The 16,300-nt window shown below is 41.2% G+C and overlaps 1 protein-coding gene across 1 annotated transcript in view; it reads right to left on the bottom strand.

The window, feature by feature from the left end:
- WWTR1 (WW domain containing transcription regulator 1) overlaps positions 1-16,300 on the bottom strand; it is a 133,855-nt gene that overhangs the window by 37,831 nt on the left and 79,724 nt on the right. Inside the window, exon 3 of the mRNA XM_059064201.2 lies at positions 14,164-14,300. Coding sequence (XP_058920184.1) covers positions 14,164-14,300 — 137 coding nt within the window. The remainder of the gene's footprint in view (positions 1-14,163; positions 14,301-16,300) is intronic.

Raw genomic sequence — 16,300 nt, 5'->3', positions numbered from 1 at the left:
AAATAGTGTTCTGTGATGCTAGATATGGCATTTGCTCATCATCCAGAGGAAGGAAAAGAGTTTACATGACCTGAGGCCACATCTTACAGAGTCCTGGTGGACCAAAAAGTTTTTCCTCTTATTGCACCACTGTCTTTATGGAACACACTCATGAGAGGAGCCAGCTGACCCAAGAAACTCCCACCATATCCCCCATTCTAGGACAAACTGACATCACATGCCTCCTGACAGGATGCACGGAGAAGAATACAACACCACTTCCGTGGTACTCCTGCCCAAAATGTATAACCTAAATCTAAACCAGGAAGAAACACCAAACAAAACCAAAGTAAAATCAATCTTCAAAATAACTGGCCCATACTCTTCAAAAATGTCAAGGTCCAGAAACACGAGGGCTGAGGAATCATTCTAGGTAAAAAGAGATTAAGGAGACAGGACAATTAAATGCAATGCATGACCTTCAGTAGATTCTGGACCAGAAACCAAAAAGGCCATAAAGGACATTACTGTGGGGACTCTCCTGGTGGCGCAGTGGTTAAGACTCCACGCTCCCAATGCAGGGGGCCTGGGTTCGATCCCTGGTCTGGGAACTAGATGCCACATGCATGCCAAAACTAAGGAGCCGGTGAGCCACAACTAAAGAGCCCACCTGTTGCAACAAAGACCTGATGCAACCAAATAAATAAATATTTAGGGGGGAAAAAAGGACATTATTGTGGCAAACGAAATTTCAAATATTGACTGTGGATTAGACAACAGTATCGTACCACTGTTAAATTTCATGATTTTCATACCATACAGGCATACCTCAGAGATATTGAGGGTTCGGTTCCAGACCACTGCAAAAAAGCAAGGCATACAAATTTTTTGGTTTCACAGTGCATATAATAGTTATGCTTATACTATACTGTAGTCTTTTAAGTTTATTTTATATATATATATACACACACACACACAGACAGACAATATATATAATGCAATGGCATTATGTCTAAAAAAAGTACATACCTTAATTAAAAGGTACTTTATTGTTAAAAAATGCTAACCCTCATCTGAGCCTTTAGTGAGTCAATCTTTTTGCATTAGTAATCAAAGTACACTGATCACAGATCATGATAACAAATATAATAATAATGAAAATGTTTGAAATATTGCAAGAATTACCAAAATGTGGCACAGAGACACAGAGTGAACAAATGCTGCTGGGAAAATGGTGCTGATAGATTTGTGTGATGCAAGGTTGCCACAAACCTTCAATTTGTAAAAAATGCAGTATCTGTGAAGCACGAAAGTGAAGCCCAGTTAATATGAGGTCTTCCTGTACTGTGCTTAAGTAAGAACACATCCTTTTAGAAAATATGATCTGAAGTATTTACAAGGAAAAGGGCATTACATCTCCAACTTAGTCCTGAAGAGTTCAGAAAAAAAAAAAAATATATATATATATATATATATATAAAATACATCTTCATACGGAAAAAGAGAGATAAGCAAATGAGGCAAACCATAAACAATTAACAAAGGCAAATGTGGGCAAAAGGTATGTGGGAGTTCCTTGTACTATATTTGAAACTCTTCTGTCAGTTTTAGATTATTTCAAAATAAAAGGTGACATATTACAGCAAAGAAAAAACTTCTCCTAAACACACCCTAACCTCCCTGGAGATTGAAAATTCTCAGCCCGGCAGAGTCCAGACAAACCGTGTGGCATACAGGCCCTTGTGCTGTGATGTTATTTCTCTTCGAGCAAACTGCTACTACTCAGTGGTCTTGAGAACTGACTGGGGTGTGGAGGGAGAGAACCCTAATTGTAACAGGTGCTACATGATCCTGATACCTCACACTCACCACTCCTCCCAGCCTGGCCACCTCCATCCCCGACACCAACTGTTATTTGTGGACAGAAATACTTTTGGCTGCCATTTCAGTAAACAAAGAGTGGTGCCCGGTCTCAAGCCAGCAGCCGATCTCAGTGGTGAGTCCCGAGGAGGACTCGGGATGGAGAAAAAAGGGATGCTGGCTCTAGATGATCAACATGTAAATCAAAGGAATAGTTTCAATGAGTCCAGACTCCTGCACCTTCCCATATACAGAAAAGCACTAAAATCAGTAACTTGAGATGTCTGTTTCTTATGATTAGTAGTAATCTTTTGCTGTGTGACTATGTTCTTTTTTTTTCAGCAAAAACTCCTATATATCCCGGCTCCTCCCTTACCTCTTCAGAACAGCCCCTCAGAGCTATCTGAGGGGCTGTCTCCTGGGCTATATAGTCCTCAGTAAGGTCCCCGAATAAAACATAATTCTCAGCTTCTAGGTTGTGCGATTTTTTTTCAGTCGACACATCACACGAAAAAGAAAAAACTATGTGTGGTGATGGATGTTAATTAGATTTACTGTCACGGAACCTCCCTGGCGGTCCAGTGGTTAAGACTCCGCGCTTCCAATGCAAGGGGTGCCAGATCAATCCCTGGTGGGGGAACTAAGGTCCCACATGCCGTGTGACATGGCCAAAAAAAAAAAAAAAAAAGGATTTATTGTCATGACTACTGCACAACATATACACATATCAAAACACTGTGCTGTACACCTGAAACTAATAAAATGTTTATGTCAATTACATCTCAATATTTTTTAAAGAGAAAAAAAATCTCATTTTTTAAAAATAGAGAGCCTGGAAAGACAGGACAAAGAGGTATCCCATGGGACTGGTCTTTCAGAAGAAACAGCTCTGGAAAACTGTACCTAACAACAAGACGCTGAACTAAAGAATGACAAGTTGGGTAGAACCTGGGCTCCAAGAGTTAGTTGACTATAAAGCTTGAGGTCCTGGGGTGAAAGGCCCTCACTTCCCAGGATCACAGGTGAAGAAACTGTTCCATGTTGGCCTTCTCGATAAAAGGAAAACTGGACAAGCTAAGAAAGGCAGAGTGGAGTCTGGAGAAGGAACTTCCATTTGCAGCCGCCCTGAGCATTCATTTTGCTAGGATGGGGTGATCTAATTCCATGTGGGGAGAAATGATACTTCCATTCTAATTAATTCAGGCATTATGGCAATTGATAAGAGTGAAAATAGGATATTTGTCTTGATATTTAAAATGTAAGCTTTGAAGCAGCTATATGAAAGTCTTGTGAGCCGGGACTAAATCAGCCACATTAATTTTTCTTTTTTTTTTTTTTTTTTTTTTTTTTACTTTATTTTTCCATCTCTGCAAATATTTAACTCTTGGCAAAACTGAAAACTCACTCTTCACTGGTGCCTGAGAAATATAATACTGGAAAGGAAAAGGACGAAAATAATATGGAATGAAATGCATGACATGTACTGGAAAGCAAACTTCAAATGAAACTTCCATTTATGGCTTAGTCAAAAACATATGGATATGCAAGCTGAAAACCAGAACTAGTGGGAAAGCTAGGTGCCTGGCTAAAAATACACTTTATGTGGCAACCTTAAATCATTTTTTTGTAAAAGAAAGTAGCAGCCCAAACAAATCCTCCCCAACACACACAGTGGACCTGCACACAATTACTTACTTAGTTCGATGAAAGTAAACCAGGTCAAAACTTGTATTTTTTTTAAAGGAATTCTCATACTTTCCTAACAAATTAACATTCCAAAGAAACTGGAAAAAAATGAGGAAATTAAGGAAGGCAGAAAAATTTCCATACAAGAATATTTACTGCAATATCATTTATAATAATAAAAAATAGAACCAATCTATATGTCCCTCGATAAAAGAACTGGTTAAATAAATAATGGTAGAGTCACACAATGGCATATTGTACAGTCATTAACATGATGTAATGGTGTTTAGAAAGAAATATGCCCAAGTCCATTCATAACTTAAATACACGTATAAACTAAACAATGAGACTCTAGTTTGTACCTATCAGAATTATAAAGACTAAAATGTTTGATAATTAACATTATTGGCCAGAGTAGGGAGAAAGAAACACTTTAATACACTGTTGGCAGGAGTGTAAATTGGTGTAATGTTTTTGGAGGGAATTGGAACATCTATTACAACTTTAAATGCACATAACCTTTGACCCAGGAATTCCACCTCTGCAAAATTATCCTATACATAAACAGCATACGGCGCAAGGGTTTACATACAGGGACGCACATCGTGGCATTGTTTAATAATAGTAAACAATCAGCAAAGAACCTAAATATCCAGCCTAGGGGACTGGTTGAATAATTATGGTTCATCAGTAGAAATGGAGTATTATTTACTGCTAGAAAAGAATAAATACATCTATAAGTGCTAATTTAGGAAGTTCTCTAAGATATGTTAAGTTTTAAAAAGGCGCATACATCCAACCACACATATGTATGTAGAGTATTTCTGGAATACAGATGGCCCTCTGTATCCGCGGGTTCCGCATCTACGGATGCAACCAACTGGATAGAAACTGAATCTGCAGATGCGGAACCACGGATACAGACGGCGGACTGCACTGCGCCATTTTATGCAAGGGGCTTGAGCATCCTTGGATTTTGGTATAGTGGGGGTCCTGGAACCAATGCCCCGTGGTTACCGGGGGAAGAGAGAAGACTGTACTGTGGAAGCCGGTAATAGTGGTTTCCCTGGGGAGGAGAGAAGGGCGGGGGGTCCTGGTGTGAAGGAGACTTACTTCTCTTGAATGCTCTTTAGGACTGTTTGAATATTTCACCATGTTTGTGTTACTCTTCCAATAAAAACAGCTAATCAAAAAATATCTATTGAAACAGAAAGATGCCCATGATACATTAAGTGAAAAAAGCAGGCTACAGAAAAGAACGCAGAGGATTCTCCAACCTCTTTTGTTCACATTTGTATTGAAAAAAGACAAATATGAGACAACGTTAGTGTGATTTTGAATGGTCAGATTACAGTGTTTTTTATTTTCTCATTTTTTGCTGATCAGTATTGTCTACAATGACCAAGTAGTAATTACATAACATGGGAAGAAAATAACATTCTTGAATCTTGCTGCCTCAAATATGTTTTCGAATCTTAATTTTTCCTGCGTTTTTTTTTTTTTTTTTTTTTTTAAACCAGGGAGATGGCTGATCTTCCTCTCTTCAGTGCACTTAATGAGAAAAGACCATGAAGGCTTTTGTTTTCCTGGCTTCTCTTACGGTATTATTTTTGCTGACTTCATCACAGAGAATTACCCAGAGTCAAGCGTGGCGGAACAGCTGTTCCTGACCACCAGCAACTACAAAACACCCCGGGAATAAATTTAGACTTCCAGAAAGGAAGAAGAAATCAATCTTGCAGTTGATACAGGGTGGGGGAGGGGATGATCAGGTGGGGACACCACCACCAGGTGCCCCAAAGAGGAGATCAAAGAAAAGTGTCCAAATGTCACTCAACACTTATCAATTTGGAACAAGTGGCCGAATGACAAGCCATATCCCAGAATCCCTCTGACTGGAACTCTAACTGGGCAACATTCTCCACAGCAAGGCAGCTCCTGGGGACAAACTACTGGAAGTCAGCCAGCAGATAGTACTAAAACTGTCCCAATTATTTTTAAAACTCGAAACAGAGGCCCGCAGCTCAGTGAAGAGATCAGACTCCATTAAAAAAAAAAAAAAAAAAGTAAATGAAGGTCGTGCCCACAAAGAAGGGACTAAGGAAAGGCTTGACCTGGCCTTTACCTCTTTCCTAAGAGACCCTGTGCCTCTTTGGGGTATGGGGTGCCCCTCTAGCATTTTTCAGGGCTTTAAGCGTGCAGAGGCCTGACTCTTCGGTCAGCTCTCAGCTGGCCAGGTTCAAGATGGGTTTAGACACTGACCCTATGAATTTAGACAATACACTTCAATCATCTAGATGCCAAACTGTAACGTCTCCCCTAGTTTTTGAAGTTTACTTGGTATGACTGGGGTCAGAACTCTCTGGAAAGTGGCTTCAGCATTCATATGCCCAAAGCTCAGGTGGGCACTGACACCAAGTGCCAAAGTGACAAATGCCAATGTCACCATACATGTCTATTTCAGGCAAAAATCACAGTTAAAAGTTGGTGAAATAAGTCAGACAGAGAAAGATAAATATTATATGTTATCACTTATACGTGGAATCTACAAAATAAAACGAATGAATGTATATAACAAAACAGAAACAGGACTCACAGATACAGAGAACAAACAGTGGGGAGAGGAAAGCGGGTATGGGCAAGATAGGGGTAGGGGATTAAAAGGTACAAACGACTATGTATACAATATATAAGCAGCAAAGACATACTGTACAACACAGGGAATAGAGCCAATATTTTGAAATAACTATAAATGGAGTATAATCTTTAAAAATTGTGAATAACTGTGTGGTACACCTGACACTTAGACAATATTATACATCAACTACACCTCAATTAAAGAAAACAAAGTTGGTGAGCACACTTGGTGTTCTTTTCAGGTAACTCAAGTTAAAGACTGGATCTCTGGGGCTTCCCTGGGGGGCGCAGCAGTTGGGAGTCCGCCTGCCGATGCAGAGGACACAGGTTCGTGCCCCGGTCCGGGAGGATCCCACGTGCCGCGGAGCGGCTGGGCCCGTGAGCCACGGCCGCTGGGCCTGCACGTCCGGAGCCTGTGCTCCGCAACGGGAGAGGCCACAACAGTGAGAGGCCTGCGTACCGCAAAAATAAAAAAAGAACAAAAAATAGACTGGATCTCTGAGTGCGTTTTTGCCAGTTGTTCTGACGGCAGTTTCCAATCTCTGTACTAAGGCACAGAGTTCCATGGCTGTTCCTGCATTTGGCTGGTGACCAGAGGTATCTGAGCACTTGAAAACAGCACCCGTTCCTAGACTCCACCCTACATGGTCTGAGACAGGATTTAGCAGGGGTGGGGTCCAGGCAGCATTTCTGCCAGCAGCTGCCCATGACTGCTCTTTGGGGAGCAATCAGGCTCCTACTGGACTCTGAAGATGTATGTGTAACAAATGGCCCAAGGAATCCGACCCGTGCTAGACCTGGGCCTCCACTTGAAGAAACACGGATCTTAGAGACCAGGGAATGACTTGTTTGCCACAGGTAGACTCGGCTGCAGAAGCTTGACGATTCATGGCTCTGTCTCTATTGCACACGAGGCCTAGAGCCTCCTTCCCTATACCCCATCCTCCTCTCCCACCATAAAAAGCTCAAGGCACCGACCAAATGGTTCTCCTTTTTTTTTCCTTTTGTCTGTTATAAAACGAATATCACCATATTACAGAGAAAATTAAGGGGACCACCCCCAATTCAAAAGCCTTACTATAATCTCTGTGAACATCTACAAATACATAATTGATTTACTCAATACATTTATTCTACTAAGTGGTGCACCTGTGATGCATAATGCACTTGGCCATGGGCTAGAAATACACAGGTGGAGAGCATCGTCTTGTGGGAAAAGAAAATCTAAACAAAGTCTTTTTAAAAAAAAACAAAATTATAATCATAGTATAAACAATTTTGCTGCTTTATCAAATCAGACTGATATAATAAAGTTTTCCATGTGCCATATAGTCCTATAACTATTATTTGTTACAAATATATTTATTTTCCTATTGCAGGCATTTAATTGGGGGGAGGGGGCATCTTTGTGTACAGTTTTCCAAAGTGTTCATCTAGCAACTACTTGGGAATTTTATCTTGGGGGATATTTTCTTTGGAAAATTTTGGCATCCAACATTTTTCATGGCTCTTAAGACTTCTTATCAAAGAAGAGATTTGCTACCTTTCTAAATGTTGTGTAATAAAATCTATAAGTCTTCATCACGTAATCTTAATGCATAGGCACATAGATGAACGAATACTGATACAGAAGAGAGATTCAAGAAAACACAAGGCTCATTTCTTTTTTTTTTTTTTTTTTTTTTTTTTTTTTTTTTTTTTTTTTTTTTTTTTGTGGTATGCGGGCCTCTCACTGTTGTGGCCTCTCCCGTTGCTGAGCACAGGCTCCGGACGCGCAGGCCTAGCGGCCATGGCTCACAGGCCCAGCCGCTCCGCGGCATGTGGGATCTTCCCGGACCAGGGCACGAACCCGTGTCTCCTGCCTCAGCAGGCGGATTCTCAACCACTGCGCCACCAGGGAAGCCCTAGGCTCATTTCTTTATCGACTATTACGTACCGCTTTATTGCACAAGAAGAATTGAATCAGTTGACTTAATTATTTGTGTTTGGCCCCCATTTCACATAAGCTTTAAAAGCCTTAAAAGGTAGGAAGTGTAATGAATCTCCTTTAGGAGACGCTGAAGAGTGGTCTTCGATAACGCCAACAGACTAAATTCCGACAATTGATGGATTCCTCCCAATCTCTCTAAGAAAATAATATTGATTTTCTACAGCATTTAGAAAACTGCTCTCTCTTTTTTTTCATCAAGAACAAAAAAACATTGTAACCAGAACCCCTTCCTCTTTCCCTGTACCTGCCCGTCTTCCTTCCCTTCTGTAAAGACTCACTTCCACCACAGCACTCTTACCAGAGCCCCATCACGCCACCCTCCCCCATAAGGGTGGAGGTTTTTCAGTTGTCTTGGGTTTGGTGTGTGTATGTGCTTGTGTGTGTTAGGCTAATTCATGCTGCGGAAACCACAAAGTTCAAAAAGTAGTGAGAACATCAGAGCTGGAAAAAAAATCACAGTAGCCAGATGTGTCTGCCACAAACTCACTACATAAATTTGATTAGAAGAAAACTACTGGAAAAAGACAAAAATAAGATAGCCTATGTATAAATCTAACTTTCAGGATACCTCTCTACATGCTTTCAGCAACACTAGGCTGCGGTGTCCCTTAGCTATTTTATTTGCTTTTGATAAAATGTCTTCAAGTGCCTTTGTACACTTCCTAGAGGGACAAAGGAGCCAACTTTGCAAACTGAGCAGAGACTAGATTTTCCATCTTGTCTTGAAAAGCATACCCTGCAAAAAAAAAAAAAAAAAAAAAAAAGCAAGCAAGAAAACCACACATGTGTTTACAATTTGAAATACAGATCAAGATAGACCTGGAGGACAGACTCTGGCCTGGTGGATGGCACATCTTCAAAGGGGGAGTGTGTGTGTGATATTTAGAAAATTCCTATAGCATTAAAAATACACTCTGGCTGCACTTTACCAGCGGTTTCTGAACTGGCTAGGGCTGGCAGTCTGGTTAAGTTGTTACACAGTCTTTATTTTTCCTGTCCTGTCTGGGAGGATACTGGCACCCCAGGTCAGGGCCTCATTCCAGCAAGGGGGTCCATTAATGTGTGACAGGAGGCCAGCACACACCACGGCTGATGAAGGCAAAACGGCCTGTCACTTTCTCTCTGCAAAGACGTCTTAAAATATGGGGAGATTTTAAGTTACTGGACGATTTCAGTCCCCGTGTGCTGAGAGATAGGAAGACCTGGACACCATCACACTTGCACAGGGAGAAGGTTCTTCAGGTGGACCTCGAGGTGAACCTCCTGTTCACAGACTCCCTCGCCCCATGAACAAGCCCGGGCTCGAGCGGGAGCCTCTTCGGCTTCTCCCAGTCACCGCCTGGGCTGCCAGATTATTTTCCCAACGAGTACGCAAAAGTGTCCAAAAGATCAAAGCTGCAGGAACTGAGGTTGGGTTTTCCTGAGGGAGAAGAAAGAGGATGGCTTTCTATCGCACACACCACAGGCTTTTCCTCTGGCTACACACAGGCCAGAAAAGTGAGGAAAAAACAGGCTACTAGCTCATAATAATAGTTATAACAATATATTTCGTGGGGAGCTTTCTCTATGCCAGGTACCAAGTCATGGAATACCTAAATACTCAAAACTTTTATGGGGAAGAGACTATCATTATCACCATATTACAGACAAGGAAAATGAGACCCAGGTTAAATAAGAAACGAAACTAGTAAATGTCTAACCCAAGAGAAACTCAGTTCTGACTCCAAGCCTTTCCATTAACCACTATACAAAGAGGTCCCTGCCCTCCACACCACCCGCACCAGCCCTAACAACCTAACTGGTTTCCTTAGCAGGTTCCACCTGCCCCGAGCCCATTGTTTTATATATTATAATATGGCCTGTGTAGAGTCCTTTTTTTTTTTTTCTGTTTGTTTCATTTTTTCCCCTCCTTCAATAAAATTTAGTGGCTATTAAAAGTAATTAATCCTACCAACAACCCACTTAAAAGAGATGAGATCCTACCTGATTTGTGTCATGAAAAAAAATCAACTTTCACACATATAGTAGTTTCCCCCCTTCACTGTGTTACATAAAAGTGAGGATTTCAAACAAGTTGTCAGCCCCCAAGTGATACGGCCTCCACCCAGTGGTAATCTCTCCTCTTCGCTATCTAAAGTTCTCCAAAACCTTCCATTCACTGGGTATCTCTGGGGACTCAGACGCAAAGGGGACCCATCTTGCTCAAACAGAATCAAATTGGAAAAAAACCTGACAAACTGACTTGGTAAATACAAAAACAAAAATTTCAGTTAAAAATTAGACCAAGCTGGAGAGGGCTATTTGAAATAACCCCTTGAGAGTCTGTTTCGTTTTACTGCAGCGTTGTTTGAAAAGAGAGTGAGTTTAGATACAGTCAATCTGCCATCCTACCAAGAGATAGATGCCTTTTCACTGGATTCTGAGGCAGCCTGACAAAAGTACGCTCACAAAGTCACTCACTCCAGGATGCCTTTGAGTGATGGATCCCCCTTCTCTCCCAATTAAAATATGGGTTGCCTTACAACCCACATTTCAGGAATAGAGCTACTGAAAAAATAAGATATCCACTGACAAGAAGTTTCGGGAGCCGGGCGTCGGGGTGGCCGGGGAGGACTGAAACATTTCCACCAGGGGGCGCTATCCTCACTGAAAGTAAAAAAATACAGAGTTCCTAATTTAAAGCGCTTTGTACACCAACCAGCCTAAAATAAATATTTTTGTGAGAGCTTTTAAGATGAACAATGAAATTGTCTTCAAATCTTACATTCTATAGTTAAATAAAACATAAAACTTTTCTTTCCACAAAGAACAATAATGATATAACATTTCATTACGTGCCAGGCATGGATCTATGCACTTTACTTATAAACTCATACAACCTCCTCACACTATAAATATAATCCTCATTTTACATATGGAGAAACTGAGGCACAATTAAGTGACTTAACAGAGTCACCAATAGGCAGAGCTGAGATTCAAAGTCTGACAGTCTCACTCCCAAGTCCATCACTAACACACAGAAAAACACGGAATCACAATATAAGGTTTATTACTGAATGTGTTTTGCTATGTCACTGATTATATCATAGTTCCAGAAGTACATTAAATTAGCTTATTACTAATTCTATCACCTGACAGTAATGTTATTGCATTTTGACATCATTTTCACTTGTACATAAATACCTATCAGTGAAGGGGACACATCACTTAAGTTCACTTATTTGTCAGATGTATGCCATTGAAAAGACCAAAATTCTAGATTTAAGAAGAAGTAGGAGGAGGAGAAGGATCTTCTCTGGTTAAAAGGTAAAAAGAAAAAAAATGCAGTTGACGTAAAACCGACATAGAAGTTTTGAATCATATTCCAAATATTGACTATATATATATATATATATATATATATATATATATATATATATGCTAATGTATGACGTCGGTATAATATATGTAAACACAGATGTACACTTATTATTTCTAAAATAATGAAAATAAAATACCACATACTAAACCTCAAAAAAAAATAAGTAGAAAGATCTGCTCTTTCTATTTTTAAAGGTTGATAATAAAGAGTATAAACTACAGGCAGAGCTATAGCTTAAAATAAAATACTCTGAGTAAATCATTTATTATTAGGACCATATTGTGACTCTCTAAATTACCCCCAGTCTTTGGAGCTTACTTTGCATTCCCTGTTTTATTTCCAAATTTGGGACACATCTGTGATTCTCGGGAGGCTAGCAACGCATTTTATAATGGGCAAATATTCCAATATTATTGGAAAAACCCCAGAATGTGTGTCTTGAGAAATTTACTGCCCCGATTTATTAAAAATCTGGAAAAAGGTACTTTATTCAGCCACAGGTAAACCTGTTTCAGACATTCAGATTACAATTTCTTTAGATAAACTTTACCAGCAATTGGGCTTTTAGTGCGTGGGGGGATGGGGGGAGGGCAGACTCACATGTGCCTTCAGTATTAAGTTTTTAGCATTCAAGGTCCTTCTAATTTAGTCCACTTCCTACTCATTATGCAATTTTGTACAGTTAAGGAAAGTACATGAGAGCGCACAAACAAGGATCTTCACTCCAATACTGGGTGCACTAACACACTAAGCCCAAGTACCCACCAGATGGAGGCTAGTTAAATAATTATAGCATAGCAACATGGTGAACTACTGGGCAATTAAAAAAAATGAGGCAGCTTTGTGTATACGGATATAGAAGTAGAAAAAAAGCAAGGTGCAGGGTGGGAGGGAGACGCAAGAGAGAGGGGATATGGGGATATATGTATACATACAGCTGATCCACTTTGTTATACAGCAGAAACTAACACACCATTGTAAAGCAATTATACTCCACTAAAGCTTTTAATAAATAAATATATTATGAGCAAAAAAGAAAAGAAAAAGGCAAGGTGCAGAACAGTGGGTATAATGTGCTAGCAAGTTATGTGAAGAAACATACACATAACTGGAAACACTGACTGACTCCAGACTGAGGCGTGGGAATCAGAGGAAGACTTACTTTTTGCACAGCCCTTTGAAAAAACTGTTTGAATATTTTTAACCAGGTCCATGCAAGTTCCTTTCCAATTATAATCGATTATAAAGTTAACATTAATAATTTAATAATCAGCTCTTAGAACTTTTAATAAAAATTAAATGGCTAAAGAAACCCTGAAACTAGTCTAATGCTACCTAATTTGTGGTTTCTTTGCTACACTTGCATCTGCCTTCTACTTGAGCTCTTATATACTGGGGACAAGTGACTCACCGGAAGCTTTGGTTTACCACTGCGTGTAGAAGCAGTAGCACCATTTTCCTTGATCTACCCTTTAGATACGAAACACAACAGAGGTTGTTCTGAGTCCTTTGCTTTTTGTATATATTTTACCTCTGCAAGCTTTAAAATGGTAGATCCAGACTTCCTGGAAGAAGGGACAATAGAGTCACTTGAATATACTGACTCAGGTCTCCTTGAGTCCATACTCACCATGGCTAAGCCACAGTTATAAAAGAAGGGCATCCAGGAAACTGCTTCCATTTTTATCCTGTTCATTCCTGAAAATCCAACAGGAGATTCTTTTCATTCTCTAAAATTCTGTTCTGTGTATAAAGCAGTATCTGGATATCTGATCTTAAATGGAAACATTACCTGAAAATGGCACCATCTTTTTAAAAACTTCAGAATTGGCCCTCTTATTTTTAGCCTTTGGGGGTGAGAGAGAATGACTGACAGCAAAAGCTGGCCGGCTCTGCTCTGCTGCAGGACCCTATTCACTCACATCTGATTCTCTCCAGTGGGCAGAACTGTATTTCTTTTGAAGTAAAGGCAATTAGCAGAAACGACTCTCAAGTTTAAAATCACACTTATTCAAAATGAAGTGAAATGTGAGCCGTCCGATCCTAGGGCAGGTGTGGGGAGAAGCCACCCACAGATTATGTGAGGGTTGAATGCATGCCCCAGCCTCCGTTCCAACTCCGGCTCTACCAGCCCGCAAGCTCGGACTTGGGGAAGCTTCTGCATCTATACAATGGGAATACTGTCACTTCTTGTAGGGCTGTTGTGTGGATTGAACGAGATAAGGCAAGAAAACACCTGGTCTGGTGTTAATCACACATTGTTGGGGGGCGGGGCGGGGCAAAGAGATCTGAGGCCAGAACTGTACACTTTGGCAGACTTCAGGGACCTATTTCACAGAAAGGGGCCAAGTGCCTTTCTTGCCTTGGTCTGGATGAAGACAGGAGGCCTGAGTGAGTTTTCAAAGAACTTCAGTAAATGCAACTGGAGGGGATGCTGGAGCTGGAGTGTAAACCCCGGTAGCGGTGTCACGAACTGTGTAGCCGAGAGGCCAGGAAAAGAAGGCAAGGGCAGTGAAAGGGCAATGCAGCCAAGAGGGAGGAGGAGATACTATCTGGGCGCGTGAGTAGTCACTAAGGCAGCCAGAGCTGCTTCTGAGCTCCAGAGGCCCTCGGTTGAACGCTTGTTTATCCAGCTCCGGTCAAAGCTTACCGAGATTCGGCTGAGACACGGCCATGGACCTCTGGGGCGCTGGTGTGGAAGTGGCAGCGGGGTGGAGGTTCATATGATTCAGGGTCTGATTCATCGCCTTCCTAGGGTCTTGCCATGTGGTGATTTTTTCTATGTGACTAAAAGAAGAAAAACAATGATCTCTTTCATTGTTAGCATTATCCATATCATCATCACCAGCAACAACACAACAGCTAAATGATGCTGGCTCTTCTTCCCTTAGGATCTGCTTATACGAGGTTGACACATTGTTTTCAGCCAAGGTCAGGCTTGCCCACTTACCCTCCATCCAAGTTGGGCCACGTTGGGGATTTTGCAGAGGACTCTCTGAACATAAGTCCATGACTTAGTTGACCAGCTGCCCCTATGTGTCAACACCCTCTTAAGGATTTTCTGCCACACCAGGGATGGACAAGCCCCGGCGTTCCTCCCCACGGTCCAAGGAGCCTACGTTCCCCAACCCCCTGTGCTAACTGCCATCCAAGCACTGGGATACCACAGTGCAAACCCCTCTCCCAAAGCCGGACCCTGCGCTCCTGCCCGCCAGCTCCCCCAAACTCTCCCAGATCATATAACTGACATAATGAGGATGCCTCCACCTGTCCCTGCCAAAGACAGGGCCCCTGAAACCAAACTCATAAACATCACATTACTGAGCTCTTACAAAGGCTAAGACATTGCGAGGTCCACACAGGTAATACATAAACCCTCAAGAAGTTTATGTTCTACCATGCAAGGTACCAACTGTGTAGCTGGAGAACAGGGTAACAGGAAATAAGTGTAGGAAGTGCCAGATAATGGGGAAACCCAGATGCTGAGGCATAAAGGTTTCTGAGGGAGGAGACGTGATTAGACTTTTGGCCACATACAACTTCCAGGGTTTGTTATTACAACTTAATCTCAGAGAAACTAGCATGACATCAGCTTCTACCCAGAGTTTCCAGTATGTCCTTAGAGGGATGGATGGGGGACTTCCTTGGTGGTCCAGAGGTTACGACTCTGCGCTTCCACCGCAGGAGACACGGGTTCAATCCCTGATCGGGGGACTAAGGTCCCACATGCCTCACGGTGCAACCAAAAAGAAAAAAGATAAAAAAAAAAAAAAAAGATGGAAGGGACATCTAGCTTTGTCTGCCTCCCTCCAGACCACATCTTAAGTCACTTCTGGTGCCTTAAGGACTCTGTGCCACTCCATAAACTCTTTTTTGAGAGTTTACTACGTTTTTCTTTGAAAGATAAGCATATTCATTTGGTGCCCCAATTCTTGTTTTATGAACTGTATCAGAGATCTTTCTGTATTTATCAAAGACAACGAACTCTGATAGCAGAAGCTGAATGTCAGTCCTTTGTTCCAAGCCTTGTAACTAGGCTGTCTCTCCCAAACCAAAGGGCAAGGTCAACCCCACACACTATAGACCTTTCCGGATCCACGTGAAAAGGAGAGAGATTGCTCCTTTCAAACACACCTTGCTTTTGAATAACAATGGCTTCCTTTGAATCCTTAGCTAGGAAACCACTATTAGTATCATTAGGCTAAATCCTCAATCAGTGCAATCTCTTGCACTGGAGTTGCATTTATCTTTTCTTTTGCTTCGGTTTCCTCACATCTGAATACTGCCACTGCTAAAATTCTTCTTCAGAGTCCTTCATCCCAGACTGGAAGTTATTGCCATGGGGAGCTCATTCATTGCCTTGAGTGAAAACTTGGATGTTTTCCCAAGAAGGCCTTTAAAATGAGTATGATTTAAAAAAAAGAAAAAAGTCAGCCTCCATACAGGAGGCAAAATTAAGTTTAACTGTTGAGTTTCATACTATAGGAGCCATCAGTGGTCTTTAAAAAATAATCAAAAATAAACTGAGAGGAATAGAAATTAAAAACCAAGACGATTTTGTTGAGAAAAACACAAACGGGGTGGGGGTTGTGGGTAGGCGCCGAACTACAGAGATGAAAGTCAATTACACCTAAGCCTAAAGAAAGAAACAACGGTCTTAGTTACACCTTCAAGTTTAATAACTGTAATTCTGTTCAAAGCTTGCATAAAATCCTTTGTCAATTTTTGGTCTTGTGAAGACTCGGCCAGCCTCAGGGGGTCTGTCACAGGCCTTCCAAGTGAGGAAA

The sequence above is a fragment of the Kogia breviceps genome, chromosome 5 (assembly GCF_026419965.1).
Source record: "Kogia breviceps isolate mKogBre1 chromosome 5, mKogBre1 haplotype 1, whole genome shotgun sequence".
Lineage (NCBI taxonomy): Eukaryota > Metazoa > Chordata > Mammalia > Artiodactyla > Physeteridae > Kogia > Kogia breviceps.
This window is presented reverse-complemented; position numbering and strand designations above follow the sequence as displayed.